The 16,411-nt window shown below is 34.1% G+C and overlaps 1 protein-coding gene across 6 annotated transcripts in view; it reads left to right on the top strand.

Annotated features, from left to right (window-relative positions):
- The window catches only part of CCSER1 (coiled-coil serine rich protein 1), a 1,379,910-nt gene that overhangs the window by 627,918 nt on the left and 735,581 nt on the right, over positions 1-16,411 (top strand). For all 6 annotated transcript variants that reach the window (XM_082727420.1, XM_082727421.1, XM_082727423.1 and 3 more), the window contains exon 8: positions 7,076-7,159. In XM_082727420.1, coding sequence (XP_082583546.1) covers positions 7,076-7,159 — 84 coding nt within the window. The remainder of the gene's footprint in view (positions 1-7,075; positions 7,160-16,411) is intronic.

Here is a 16,411-nt window from a genome sequence, read left to right as displayed (position 1 = left end):
TCTGTGGATAGGTCTGCTCCCAGTCTAATATTTCTACCAATGTATGTTACAGACCTCTTGTGCCAACCTGCTTTCAGGATTTTTCCTTTGTCACTGAAACTCATGTTACTATTAGATGATGTGATGTGGACCTATTTTTATTGATTTTAAGGGGGATTCTCTGTGACTCCTGGATTTTGATGTGTCTATTCCCTTCACCAAATTAAGGAAATTGCTCCAATATACTTTCTGCACCCCTCTCTCTTTTTTCTTCTTCTGGGATCCCAATTATTCTAATATTTTTTCATCTTATGGTATCAGTTATCTCTGGAATTCTCTCTTCGTGCTCCAGTAGTTGTGAATCTCTCTTTTCCTCAGCTTTTAATTTATTTATTTATTTTATTATTTATTTACTTATTTTATTTTATTCTCCATCATTTGGTCTTATATATCACTAATTCTCTCTTCTTCCTCATTTATCCTAGAAGTAAGAGCCTCTGATTTTTATTGCACCTCATTAATAGCTTTTAAATTTCAACTTGGTTAGATTTTAGTTCTTTTATTTCTTCAGAAAGGGATTTTCTAGTATCTTCCATTCTTTTTTCAAGCCTAGCTAGCCCCTTGATAATCATCATTCTGAACTCTAGATCTGACATCTTACTAATGTCCATATTGATTAGGTCCCCAGCCATCAGTACTGCCTCTTCTTCTTTTTTTTTCTTTCTTTCTTTTTTTTTTTTTTTGAGGTGAATTTTTCTTCCTTGTTGCTTTATCCAGGTAAGAGCAGTTGAATGAGAGAACAGAATACTAAAAGGGTAGCAACATCCCCAGAAAAATATACACCAATCAAGTCAAAAGAAACCCAAAAATGGGGTGGGGGGGATAGAGAAGAATGCATAAAAAAATGAATATATATATATATATATATATATATATATATATATATGACTGGTGAATAGAACAGAGCCACACCCTTGATTTGGGGTGTATTTTGGTCTGTTAGAAGAAACTGCCTCCCAAAATTTTAAAGAAAGAAAAACTTACATATATTAAAAAATAAGGGAAACACAACGAAGGGATCGAATATGACTGTAAGATGAAAATTTAAAAAAAAAGATTCTAAAAAAATAATTGATAAGAAGTTGCTTGGAAAAAAAAATGGAAAGAATGTGATCAGGCTAGAGACTAGAACAAACCCATGCATTATTTAGGGTATATTTTGATCTGTTAGAAGAAACTATATCCCAATTTTTTTTTTTTTTTTTTTTTTTTTTTTTATCAGAGAGAGGGGGAAGGAGAGAGTGAGCACAGGCAGTCAGAATGGCAGGCAGAGGCAGAGGGAGAAGCAGGCTCCCTGCTGAGCAAGGAGCCGGATGTGGGACTCGATCCCAGGACGCTGGGATCATGACCTGAGCCGAAGGCAGCTGCTTAACCAACTGAGCCACCCAAGCACTCTTTGTTTTCAATATTCAAGAAGCAGTTCCTCTTATGCTCCTGTGACTATATGCCTACATTACTTTATTTCTCTAGCTGCTCAGGTATTGCAGGTAGCATGCTACTTTAAAACTCAGTTAACATGAGAATTACAGAAGGTCAGTTAGTTAGGTAGAGCTGCAAAATACATTGTCTATTATTATACATTTTTGTGTTTTGTGACCTCTGCCCTGCTGTCCTTTCCTACCATATTCCTATTTCTTTTGTTTTCTACTTGTTCATAACATTCTGTCCTTCTTTTCTCTGATAGAGTTGTCTCTTTCCTTTATTTTTTAAAAATCTTTTGACCTTTTTGTTTACAAGAATGAGGAAATAACTTGTAAATCATAAAGTAAAGCCCTCCAGAGGTCTATAAATAGAAAGAATCATGATGACTTAATACCAATTTTGATATGTGTTTGTGAATAGCAGCCCAGAATTACATTAATAAGTTTACCTGCAGAATTATATGGAGGTATATGAGTTAGAAATAATGTGATTTTTTTAAACCTGTATTTCTAATTTCAGCATACGATCATTTTCAAAATGATTTATGGATTCTACTTGCCTCTTTTTTTTGGCATTTGATTTCTGTTTATATAATAGTCTGACACAATGATTTGGTTCTAATTCTAGGCAAAAATAAATTATGGAATATATGGGATTGAAGTCAGATAAGTGAATTTGGGACAAATTTCCTGAATATCTGAGTATCTGGTTCTAACTTTCCAGATTTATCAAATAAAAGTAAAAGAATAAGATAATTTGTAAGCTGCTTTTATATCTGTATGTCTGCTTCTCTAGTAACTTGTGAAATGAGGTCATAAATCTTCCTTTCATGCATGAAATGAGCTATTTGACAATTGCACTATTTAAACTACAACTTAAATCACAAAAAAACATAAATTACAAAAATTCTATTTAAAAACTAGCTGCATACAATTTTTACAACTATAATTCTAATTATAATAATTTGGAGTTTTTGTCCACATGTGCGGTACTAAAATTAATTGTATAAAATAATAATTTTAATTGTTCACTGTTTGTAGGTCAGGAATTTGGGAACAATTCAACTTGGGCAGTTATGGTCAGATAGTGCTGTGGGCTTTGGTCACTTGAAAGCTGCACTTGGCTAGATGTGCAAAATGGCTCATTCTCAGGGCTAACAATTGAAGCTGGATATCTCTCACAGCTCATAGGGAGCTGTCAACAGAAGTACATGTGGTTTTACTTTTTGGCATGGCTGTTGGCTTCCTGAGAAAGGAGCATTGGTTGGCTTCCTGAGAAAGGAGCATTGGTTGGCTTCCTGAGAAAGGAGCATTGTAGGAGATCAGTTGTGGAATCTGAAAGGCTTTTTCTTATGTAGTCCTGGAAGTCATGTAGAGTTAATTCCATCGTATCCTCATGGTCAAACAATAAAACCAGCCTAGATCCAAAGACAGAGCATTGGCCTCCATCTTTCAGTAGGAATAGTAACAAAATATTTGTAGCTATCTTTAATCTACCACACTCTGAGTTCCATATTTATAAATAATTAATGAATTTATAATAATATAATTTAATTTTAAAAAATTGAATTGAATTTTAGTCCTGAAAATTGTGCTTAAATGAGAAAATATCATAATTATTAAAATCTGTAGTTTCCTATCAATGAGTAATATACATTTAAATAAGCAGAAGCTTAGTCCAACTCTTAATTTCAGCTCAGGTCATGATCTCAGGGTTGTGAAATTGAGCCCGGTGTCAGGCTCCACAGTGAGTGGGGAGTGTGCTTGACTCTCTCAAGCCCCGCATCGGGCTCTCTGCTCACAGGAGCCTGCCCCCCACTCCGCCTGCCTCTCTGCCCACTTCTGGTCTCTATCTGTCAAATAAATAAATAAAATCTTTAAAAAAAAAAAAAAAGACTCTCTCTCCCTCTCCTTCTGCCCCTCCCTGCTGTGTGCTCTTTCTCTCTCAAATAAATAAATCTTGAAATAAGTACAAGGTTAAATTGGTTACATTAGCCTACAGGTTAATGGAATAATTTTTTTTAAGCTTTTGTTTATTTAAGAGAAGGAGAGAGCAGGCATGAGCAGGGGATAGGATCAGAGGGTGAGGGAGGAGCAAACTCCCCACTGAGCAGGGAGCCAGATGCGGGACTGGATCCCAGGACTCTGAGATCATGACCTGGGACAAAGGCAGATGCTTAACTGACTTGAGCCACCCAGGCATCTTGTTATTTGAAAAATCAAGAATGTTAAAATCGAATTAATTCTACACATTAGTATGATTATTTTTTTTTAAAGATTTTATTTATTTGTCAGAGACAGAGGGAGAGAGAGCGAGCGAGCACAGGCAGACAGAGAGGCAGGCAGAGGCAGAGGGAGAAGCAGGCTCCCTGCCGAGCAAGGAGCCTGATGTGGGACTCGATCCCAGGACCCTGGGATCATGGCCTGAGCCGAAGGCAGCTCGCTTAACCAACTGAGCCACCCAGGCGTCCCCATTAATATGATTGTTAACTCAGTAGATTATCCTGCCAAATACATCCTAGAGATTTGCAAACATAGTGAGAATATTGAGGGGATATTGCTCTTAGTCTTAAGCTAAGAATGTTGTTCAAGGGATTTTATTTTATCTATTAAACAAATATTTCTGTGAATATTACTAAAAATGAAACTCTAAATGACTAAGATTCATTGCATAGTCATCATAAATGTTTTTGTAAAAATTGGCTTCTGATGACATAATTAATGCATTATTCCATAAGTAAATGTAAATGACATATTACACCTATCTGATTGAAAACTGTGAGATTATGAATTTCTTGAAAACTGTGAGATTATGAATTTCTTGAAGAAGTTCCTCAAGAACAAAATGAGAGAATTGTATAAAGTGAGAAAACAATTTTTTTATGATTCCTTTTAGTCACAATATAGGTGAATCTTCCATTTTAAATTAATTAACCAACAAAATAATTAATTAACATACAAAAATATTGTTGATAATTAATCTATTAAAAAGTTGTAGTAGATTCAGACAGATGCCCAGATCTTTGAGTAAAGGACTCACAGCCCAACTCCAAGTCCTGTGGTTGGCTGATTGCCTTTTATTCTTAGCTCATGCCCTAAGGGCCTGCCTCTTCTTTCTAGCTGAAGTCAATCTCCTCTGTGGATGATCTGAAACAAAGAATAAATAACAGCAGCTGAGATCTAGCTCTTGAGACAGCCCCCAGTCAGTGACTGAACAGGGAGTGATATAAGAGCCTGCCCACTTGCCCTCAACCTGTTATTCCCTTAATAGGCGCTCTTGGCTCTGGATCTCTTCATTTGGCTGACAGAGGACTCCTCAGGTATGAACCTGGGTCCAGCTATCTCCCTACCCAAGTCTGATTTTTCTTTTCTTTTTACATGGGTTTAATCTCTAATAAACCATTTGCACCCTTAACTCCACCTCAGTATTTGTCTCCTAAAGAATTTACCTGTGACATTTTATTTTATGAGAAGAATTAATTTTTCTTAAGTGAGATATTATGCAAGGCTTTGGGAATATAAATATTAGTACAGTGTAGTATTTGCCATCAGGTAGTTTATGGTCTGCTGTTATTGTCAGCCTCCACACACAAGTTACTAGCACAGAGCCATAGGGCTAGTTAATTGAAAGCCCAACAATTTGATCCTAGATCTCAGATTCTAAGAAGCAGGATTATTCTTTTAGCTACCTCTTAAATTTGCTATTTTTTTTCCTTTATATTGTGGAGCAGGCTAAGCGTTCTTTGCATTAATATTTAAAATCTATGAAAATAAATATTAAAAACAATGAGTGTAAACTCTATGAAAACATGATTTAGGGAAGAAATAGGCCTACTGCAAAAGGAGGCTAATTACCCTCTCCCAGTCAAGCTGGTTGTAAACAACTGAAAGAAATTAGTAAATCCAAATCATATGTTTGGTGTTGCTTAGTTTAGAGGAAGTAGAAATTATTAACACCATGAAAAACAAAATAAACAAGTATTCTGTTGTTATTGTTGTTGTTTTTAAGTCATTAGCTGTTGTTTTCCTTGCCAGTTCAGTTAACAGATTCAGAAAAAGTGGGAGTTCTAATGCTTATATTACTTATTTGGTGATTTTATGGGAAGGGAATCTGGCTTTGAGCTTATACACATTAGTTACAGTGTTTGGTGCTAATGAAATAGTCTGTTTGCTGAAGTGGAGGGGGAAAAAGGTCCGAAGAGGCTGGGGAATAAGCAAACAGCACGTAAAGTATTAATATTGCATGAAATGACGTATGATTTAGATGCTATGGAGCATGCCCTTACTCCCAGGGGACATCTTACTCGGCCAACAAGGGGAAACTCTCTAGTGGAATAAGGTGCAATGTCTGAAATGCCTCTAAAAGCACAGTTGTGGGGAAGAGAGGGATGCTGTGGGTAGAAGACTGTGTAATCCAGACTCGTGTGTGTAAAGCAAGGATAGATAAAACACCTTGTGTTTCGGTTCTATAGGAATGAGCGAAGGTTGTTAAGAAAGTTGGAAATGAAAACTTTGAAGCTCCAGAGATAAGCAAGTAGCAGATAACGAAAGGCACTATATGCTGTGCTAAAGAGTGTTGCCTTCTTTATTTTTCTGAAGGAGGTGATCAGCTGTTAAATAAGAGGGAATGTAATTTATCCCCATTAATGGCAAACCTCTGGCAGATTGGGAATGTGATAGAAAACCAGTTTAGAAACTTACTGCATTAAGCCAGGAAAGAAGCAAGTTAATGAGTTTAGAGAAGAGTGAGTGAGTCTAAGACATAATAAAGAAACAGAGATGAGAGAGGTATCAGATTTGGTTCAGAGTGAGTAAAAACTGAGAGTATAGGATGGCTTCCTGGGTATTTTTAGATACTAGGAAGGTGTGAGAAGTTAAGTAGAAGTGAAGTTTTCAAGTAGAGGGGAAATGATGAGATGATAGTTGCCCTGGAATGTCTATGGGACAATGTGAGTATATGCTCAAGAAGTAGTTTTGTTTGTGGACTGATGCTTGGAAGATGGAGGAGTTTTGATTAAGTTAAATTTTATCTGAGAGTTACCAGCATACAGTAATATAGGCCCTAGATATGGATGTATTGTGTACACAGAGGCTGTGCCTGAGTGTACTTGACCAGTGAGAAGATTAAATGCACAAAGATAGAGCTCTAGGGGAAGGGACAAATATTAGAGAGATGTCATTAAAGACAAAGGCTGTAACATGGTAACTGGTTTGGGAATTAATATTTCATTATAGTAGGGGAACAAATGGTAGATAAAAGTATCTCTTATAGTATCGTCCTTTTTCTACTCAACTATGTATGTACAAGAATGGGAAGAAAGAATTTAGGATAATTCACTAGTTTCTGTTATTGGCAACAAAATGGACAAATGAATATCAAAGAGAGAGACTGATTTTTAAAAAAAAAGTGTGTATATATATACAATAATATCTTCAGATACATTAGCTTGTTTATTTTGCAACTTAGAATATATTATGAAAAATACCACACTGTAGAGAAAATTTCAGTTTCATTAGTCATATGCAATTATCTCCCACTGTGAAGCTGACTTTCCTTATCAAGAGCAAAGTGAAAGGGCTAAGCCTATTATGCTGTCTCTTTGATGTTTTTATAGGATATAATGAAAGATGAATGCTCACTGCTGAAGCTGCAGCTAAAAGAACGGGACGAACTCATCTCCCAACTTCAGGAAGAGCTGGTAAGTGATAAAAATATTTGGCCCACAAGTATACTTTCCTTGCAAGGTTATTTGCTGTAAACCATCCAGCGACTTCTTCATTAGAAACTGTTAGTGCTTAAATCAGATTCATTGTCAATTTTATAGTGCTATATCAATGATGATTTGAAAATCTGAAAAATAGGATGGTCTGTAATCTATACTGAACTTTGTATAATTCCAGAAACAGATGGCTAGATGTTCTAGTTGTATTTATTAAAAATTGTAAAGACTAAGTCCATATTTTATTTTGTAAACCATGTGATTTACTTCAGACTACACTACCTAGAGATATAATCATGTAATATGAAGGAAAGTACTCAGAAATCTTAAACAAAAAATAGATTTTACTTCTTATGTTCACAAAATTACCAAAAAGGTATTAACTTAATGAGATTTTAATTTATGCAATATCTATACTATATAAAAATAACACAAAGTATTAAATCTTTATAGTTGGTATTTTCAGGGTGCTTTAAAATGTGACATCATAAGCATCTTAAGTTAAACTTTTATAATCTGAAAACATATTTGGTAGGTAACAAGAATAGCAATGTGTATTCCTTTTCTAAGTATGTGTTTCAGCTTGTATATCAACAATATTTTGCAATAAAATTCACTGAGTTTAATAAAAAGTGATCCGTAAGATAAGAATGAAAAAGAGGAATGAGAAAGGAATTTTAAAGAGTTCTTAACAATGCCAATAAAATGAAGAAATATTACACAGTAAGAGAGCCTGACTCATTATCAAGGTAAAAAAAACAAATCCTAGTCAATAGTTCTTTATGATGTCAGAGTTGACTACATTAACAATGATATATTACATAATTATCTGATACAATTAAATGACAACAGATTTTATAGACCATCAAGCTTCTGAGAGTTCTTAACATATTAGTGAGAGAGCAGACAAATTTAGGGCATATTTTAGGGCATATTTTATTTGTTCTTGGCAATGGACAGTACTTTTTTGTTGTTATTGTTTTTAAAGATTTTTATTTATTTATTTATTTGACAGATAGAGATCACAAGTAGAGACAGGCAGAGAAAGAGAGAGAGAGAGGAGGGAGCAGGCTCCCTGCTGAGCAGAGAGCCCAAAGTGGGGCTTGATCCCAGGTCCTGGGATCTGTGACCCGAGCCGAAGGCAGAGGCTTTACCCACTGAGCCACCCAGGTGCCCCAATGGACAGTGTTTCTACTGAAATTTGACCTTTATTTAGACTGTGGTATGATTGCATTAATGCTGATTATTGGCTTCATGAGCATGTTATTGTTAATTTAGAAAACCTATAAACCAGTATTTAAAATAGCAATAGTACTACAGACAAAAGGAACATATCTTACGTTTCTGGGAATAACTTTCTGTAAATAAGTAATTGATTTATTATAAATTTTATTTATTACAGTAGGAAAACATTTCTATATTTAATATAACACTATAAATATATGTTATGTAATCAAGCTTTGTTTATGTGGGATACAAAAGATCTGAGTTGAATAAAAATATGTAGATTAATAGTAAAGATGCATAGAATCACCAATTTTAACAAAATAGAAAATCGGCTGTTCACTTTGTCAGAGAATGCTTATTTTTGGAGGATTAACTCAGAAAGAAGCATTCATTTCTCTCCCCCTGAACATTAGTTGTGTCAGATTTAAAACATAGCACATACAAGACATCAGACCTTCATTTGTTGAATGAAATTAGAAAGAATATGATTACTTTGAAAGGCTATGTTACATAGTTCTAGTCTTAAAGCAATTCAGTACCCCTCCCTCTAAGAAAGTTTTCTGTTGGCTGATTTAGTAAAATGACATTCAAGCATTTTGTTTCTGTTTCTTTCTTGATTTCATTTTTTTCTTTTTAACTTGAATGACCCAAAATGACTAATTAGTCTCTAAAATTTACTGGTAACAATCAAGGTATTATTTTCAATTTTTTGTGCTATGTACTTTGCATTATCATCTTGGATATTTAAACAGGAAAATGTTAACTTGTAAAAACAAAGTTGGTTTTATTAAAGAAGACTATAGCTAAAGAAAAAGCATACGTGATTTGGGGATTTAAGGAAGAAAGGACATTGCTTAAAAGAAAAACCCCTCATTAAAGCTGGATTTGGAGCATATAGGAGGGGTACAACCCCATAAAAGCAACATAACCCACTTGGATCCATTAAAAATTAAGTCAAGACACTTTTGATCCATATAACAAATAACTTGTGACATTTTGACAAGATGAACATTAAACTTTATACATTACCTACTTATAGTGTACCTATACTATACTACCTATACTATACATTACCTTTATACATTACCTACCTAAATTTGAAATTTTTAAAACATTTTAGAAACCAATTTAACTGTATTCTATTATAATACATTATAATAGATCTGTAATTTGGAGGTAGTTCTCTATTGTTTATCTTGGGTTTTTCTTTTTTTTTTTTTTTAAGATTTTATGTTTACTTACAGACAGAGGTCACAAGTAGGCAGAGAGGCAGGTGGAGGGGGTGTGGGGGAGCAGGCTCCCTGCTGAGCAGAGAGCCCGATATGGGGCTCGATCCCAGGACCCTGATATCATGACCCGAGCTGAAGGCAGAGGCTTTAACCCACTGAGACACTCAGGTGCTCCTGGTTTTTGCATTTTAACCACTGCTATTACAAGAATTTTGTAAACCTTATAAATCAAATTTAGATATAATTAGATCAAGAAAAAATTTATTTTCAACTTAATAATAAACTTATTTTTTGTATAATTGTTTACTTATATATTGGGGCTGTGTGGGGTTGGTGCAAAAGAGAGGTTTTTAAATGCAAGGTTGGGGTTATTATCTTTAGAGCAGGGTTTTCCAACAGCAGCGCTCTTGACGTTTGGTATCAGATTATTGTTGGTTGTAAGTTCTGAGCACTGTAGGATATATAACAGTATCCCTGCCCTCTCTGCTCTCTCTCCAGTAGTACCTTCCACACATTTCCAATTATCCACAAGGACAAAATTCCCCCCAGTTGAGAACCATTGCTTTAGTGTTATTAGATTATGGTCCCCAATAAAATTGTAAGTTATAGGATGAGTGTTTCTGTGTTGATAGCCAGTGTGAATGAAGTTAAAAAAAAAAAAAAGTTCTGTAGAATAGATGGTCTTCTTTATTGTCTATTAAAGAAATAGTTCTTTGCTTGGTATTTTAGGCTGCTATGCTGCCATACAAAACACCATTTACCTTGAAATATTAAGGATATTTCTATGGATTGAATTGTGTCCTCCCAAAGGTTAGTATGTGGAAGACCCAACCCCCATGGTGGGAGGGGGGGTTCTCTTGTCCCTTACTCTTCTTATAAGGGCACTGATCCCACCATAAGGCCCTACCCTTATGACCTCATCTAATCCTAATCACCTCCCCACATCCCCACCCCCAAATACCATCATCACATGGGGGTTAGGATTTCAATGTGAATTTGGAGGTACACAATCATTTAGTCTGTAAGGGAAGTGAAAGTATCAGAGGTCTTACAAAATTGTACCCCTTCACTACAACCCCTTAATGATAGAGGTTATGACTTTACTGTTTTGGCATATCACAGTTGTCTGTAAGATTCTAATGGACAAAAAGTCACATCTGAGAGTAAAAATCAAACAAAAAACCTGGTCAAGTTTATTGCTAAAGAATGCTAGGAATTACTGGTTCAGAATAGGAAATGAAATGAAAAACTGTGACATGGACTTCACTGAGAATTATTTAACCTCTTGTTAATAAGGACGTTAGCTGAAGGCATGGAAAAGAAAACTTTCAGAAATGATAGGAAGTCTTTTTAATAAATAATACTTAGATATATATATTTAAATATAAGTTTGTGTTTATTGTATAGGTAGAATATATTTAACTTTTTGTGTATTAGAAATAGAACTCTCCCACGAGAATGAAGATTTAGGGATTTCATGAATTTACTTCAAGATATTTAATGCATTGGTATAGATTTAGACCAAAAATCTAAACATAATAGCTTAAAGTAAGAATGCTCAATCAGAATCAATATAAAAGTTACTTAAAGTAAGTTATTTTTAACTTTAACTTGGGCTGTTTGTGACATAAAGCAGAGAAATATTTTTCCCACTTACGAGAGAGTTTGATTCTTTTTCTCAGATATTAAGTGAAGGTCATGTTAGAGACTGCAGTGTAATTTTATTGCTAGTATAAAACTGAGGGACATTGTAAATATTGCCTTCTTGTTCCTAAAATAAATCTGAGAGATTTATCATAAACATTTGTGGTGAAGTGTGTAGCCTTGTGTTTTGGTAAGGGGGAAGGGGTTTACAGGTATTTTCTGGTAAATGATTATTAATCTTATAAATGGCTATAGAAATTTTATAAATGGTTTCACAATATGGATGAAAAGTGTGCCCTATATGATTTCAGGAATTGAAGAAAATGGGTTTGGTATTTATTAATTGATTGAACAAAACAGTTTTAAAGTTGAAGTTAGCTGAAAAGTAAAAATAACTGTTTTGGACCTAAAGACTGTAAATATTAAACTGTAATTGCCCTAATTAGGATCAGTACGCCATACTTTGCATTTACTATTGTATTTTACCAGTAGTTTAAATGCCTATTACTTTGTCAAACATGAATGTGTATGGATAATTACTTTAGAAAAGGTAAACTGTCAGTAATTTATGATTCTAAACTTTATAATTTCTACTTTTTTACTCTTCCCTTTGGAACTTTCATTCATTTTGTAGCTGATCTGAGTAAAAAAGCATCAGATACAGCTTTTTACACGTATTTCTTTAAAAGCATAGTTGTACTTAAAAGGTCATACTTTAAATGAATAACCCCAAAATAAGATTTCAGCCAAAAAGCTTATGAACTGTCTGCAAATAAATATACTCTAAAAACATCCCTCATTAAAATGCAGAAAAGTAAGAACGAATAAAAATACTTACAATGTTTGTCTTCATATTCTGTTTACCACATAACATTGATACTTGTCAGAATGTAGTGAAAGCTGTTTGTTATCTTAGTCACCACAAGTTTCTAAGCTAAAGAGTAAAGGAATGCACTGACTGTGAAGCATTTAAAAAAATAATAAAACTGACTAAAAGCCATCTGCATTTTCCATAAGTCAACAATTCTAAAAATGTCAGTTGTAAAACTCCTTTCTGAAAGATGTGTTGTTTTGTTTGTTTTCTATGGATCTGAATCCTAATTTAGTAACTCCAGGTTCAGATGTTTACATTTTACACACTTTACAACATCAGTTAGCACATTCTTACTTGTCTCTTAAACATTGTGTTTTTAGATGAAAGTTAATTGGGAGAAGTTCCAGTTGAGGAGAACTCTGTACAGAGATTAACATTTGAGAAACATCTAGCAAGCTTTAAAGTCAGTTTGTGTTTCTAACCCCTGTAGTTCTACATATTAACATATTCAACAAATTCAAAATACAAATATGAAATGAAAGCATAGCTATAAAGATAACAGAATGAACCTTGAGTTACTTCAGTTTTGTCATTTGATGTAAACATGGGCAGTATTTTTATTTAAGATGTAAACATATGGAGTAAGAACTGCAAGATAAATATTTTAAGGGGAAAACATAGATCTTAGTTCATACATTATTTTGCTGAATTTAGTAGCTAATTCTGAACTTCTTAATTTTAAATTGTGTGTTTCATTTTAATGTTTTAAAACTAATGCACTCACCAAAATTTGCTTTGAGGCATGATTTAATGGTTACCTAAATTATACCTTTTGCAGAATCTTGATAAACAAATATTATGTTTATTAAAACTTACTACTTCTTGGTTTGATCACATTTACAAAGATGAATATGATAACCTTTTAATTAGCCGAGTTCCTTTTCTGACCATCACTAAATCTCATTTTATGTCATGATTATTTAAAGTAGGCTTTTCTTCTAGAAATGGGGTTTTACAAATGATCTCTGTTCTAGGTAGCTATATGGTAGGTACGTAACTGAGTTTTGAACACTTCTTCCTCCTGCCATGTAAACACTAACTTGAAAAACAGATAACATACTAGTTAAAATAAATATATATATATCTTTGTGTGTTATTAAACCTCTTTTCTCACTGAAAGCAAATACTGAAAACTATTACTTGAATGCAAGTAAATATATAAACAATCATTTTTCTCCAGCCTCTTAAAATCCCATTTACTTTATTTAAATGTAAACCAAGCTCTCAGCTCACTTGTTAATATTTGAATAGCGAAGTATGGAGCTGCATAAAAGGCACTTGTAGAACTGATGAATTTTGAAAAATTGAAGGCAATTGAAGAACTGAAAGTAAAGCATTATGTATAATCAGGTTACTCTGCATAATAAAGGGGGAGCTAAAAATAAGACTCTAAGAAATACATACAGCTAAACAGCACTTTATCAAGAATCTGAAGAGAATAATTTTGATTTCGTTTAAAACATATTCAGGATTCAAATTGAATAAAATTGTATGTCCTTGAAGCTTTAATAACAGAATAATTCCTGCTTGATAAGAGAAACATTCTTTTTGCATGAAAATCATATCCTGAATCCATCTTAAAAGTAATTCCCCACTTGCTCTACATTCTATTATAACTCAGGGTATTATTTCATACTAGTCATTTTAAGATAGAATATTACAGGCCCGTGGATGATTTGCATAAGAACAGACAGCTGTAAGTGCTTTCAAATCCTCTTTCTTTCCCATATTTAGGAAACATTAAGAACAGAAAAGAAATAGATTAGGTATACTTAAACATTATTAAAGTGTCAGGCTACTTTCCTTTTTTTTTTTTTTTTAGGTGAATTAATTGTATATATCCAGAAAAGGCTTATCGCAGCAGTAACTACATTCTTCCTCAGGTCTGTGAGACAGATGTATAGTACCAATGAGGCAATATCCTGTGATACATAATGGGGATTAGCCTCCAGTTCCTTACACACTCCAGTTCCCTGATGAAGAGCTGAAAAAAAGATACAATCTTTAATATTCTACTGCACTTGCTTTGGCAATAGTACATACTTGTTTAAGTCTTTATCATGAAGTGTTGTCATATTGTAGTATGGCATGGATATAAGGAAATAATTGTGCTATAATTTAAATGCTAGTATGAAGGTGTTTTATACCTTTAAGACATAAATATGCTTTAAACGTGACAGGCAGCTATATTATGGCCAAATTAAGTACAAAGAAATTAATTCATCTCTAAAGTTGGGTATTTTGTGTTTTTTTATTTATACGGTATGTCATATAATTTAGTGGTTTCTCTGCATTCTTACTTCTTTTCTCATACCGATCAAGATTTCAGGGTGTAAAATAACCTACCAGATAAAACTATTTAAGTAATCAACAGGACTTAAAGATACCCAAAGACTTAGAATTAGGGAAAAGACAGAATTTAGAGGGGCATGGGTTGGAGGTTGGGGGGTTACAAATCGTGGATTACTGGGGGAGATTACATGTAAAAGACTACATATGTTGTATGTGTGTACACTGTAATGCCGGATGCGTTGTACGCCCACCTTAAAAGACCACCAGAGACGCAAGTCAAAGCCAAACAGCAAGGGTCGTTTATTGCGAGTTCAAACCCGGACCTCCGCGCACTCGTTGCGGGTGATGCTGAGAGGTCCCAAGCAGAGTAAGTGCAGGGTTTTTATAAGCAGATACAAATAAGTTTTTGGGTGGGGTACAGACAAGTTAAAAAATCATACCTGGTATTGGTTGATTGGTGTTGGGAGCCCACGCGCGCATTAAGCAAGCATTCGAACAGAAGCGAAAGTAGCTAGTTAGCCCTCGCGTTGAGCAAGCACTTTTACAGAAGCAGAAGTAGCTGGTTGATAACACTTTCCAGTGAAAACAAGTTTCGGGGTAAACAAGTTTCGGGTGGGGTGAGGTTTGTCCAGGCCTTTCAACACATTTATATGTGTACATGTATATGTGTATATGTATAAATATTATAAATATAAATTACACTTACATTTATAAATATAAAACATTATAACATAATGTTCTACCTCATGGTAGATTATCTTTAAATATTTGAAAGCCAGGTTGAGCTAGGGACTTCGAAGCAAGGGTTAACAAGTTGAGTAGTCTCTGTTCAGGAGCCAACATTCATATGAGGAGGCAGGAATAAACAGTTCATTTTAATAACAGCCATTATTTACTGAGCTCTTATTCTTTGGCAAGTGCTCTGGTGAATGCTTTTCATTTATTATTGATTTTTACTTTTCATAGTAAAATCAAGAAATATGTATTACTTCTGGTTCATTTATAATGAAGCAGATATTTGGAGGGATTAACTGATTTGTTCAAGTATGCATAGTAAGTGATGGAGTTAGGATTTGCAGCAAAGTCAGCCTGACTCCATGAACATATATTTTTCTCATAACACACCAAAATTTATTAATTACAAAGCACTGAGGTTTGTTTTATACAGTAAAATGTCATAGTTTTCCTTTGCTATAGATCAGTGTCATAATAAAAACAATAACTCTTGTTTATTGATTGATTAGCCTGGTGGTACCAGTCAGGCTTGGGTGATCAGGGCAGTGGATTGAATGATACAATCTAAACTGCAAGCAACTTCTCACAGTCTTAGAGATGAGTACAGTGGCTTTCCTCAGGGCTTGGGACATCACAGGCACATTTAATGTCATACCTCTTGAAGCTGAGTGAGGATACTATCGAAGTCCATTTTTAAAAAGTACTTGTAAAATCATGATCTGACATTATCAGAGCGATGAAGAGATTAAGAAAGAAAAATCTATTTTACCTAAAACCTAAGAAAATAAATGTTTTTTTGATTATCTTAAATATCTCTATCTTCATTCCGCATGTGAATACAGTATTCCTATATAAACACATGTGTATTTCATATTGCCAATAAGTCTACCACAGTCTGTCAAATATAGTCTGAAGGAATTGTCAAAAGTGAGGAAACCCAGTAATCCAGACGAACATCAGAAACTATCTGATAACATCTGACAGTTATTTTACTGATTTGAACAAAACATGAATGCATGGGCTAGAAAGTGTTTTTTAATAATTTAGAAACATCTCAGTTCCCAACTATTTGAGCTATAACTAGGACTATTTTTAAGTTCTATAAGGAATGGAAAGGAGAGTTCTGTAGGGGAGAAAAACATTTACCTTCTTCCTTCTAGGTTCTTTGGCTGTCATAATAATTGGCATAAAACAGATTAATAAGCAAATGTAATTTCCTGTGTTGGGGAG

The sequence above is a fragment of the Mustela nivalis genome (genome assembly GCF_964662115.1).
Source record: "Mustela nivalis genome assembly, chromosome: 4".
In the NCBI taxonomy this organism is placed as follows: domain Eukaryota; kingdom Metazoa; phylum Chordata; class Mammalia; order Carnivora; family Mustelidae; genus Mustela; species Mustela nivalis.
This window is presented reverse-complemented; position numbering and strand designations above follow the sequence as displayed.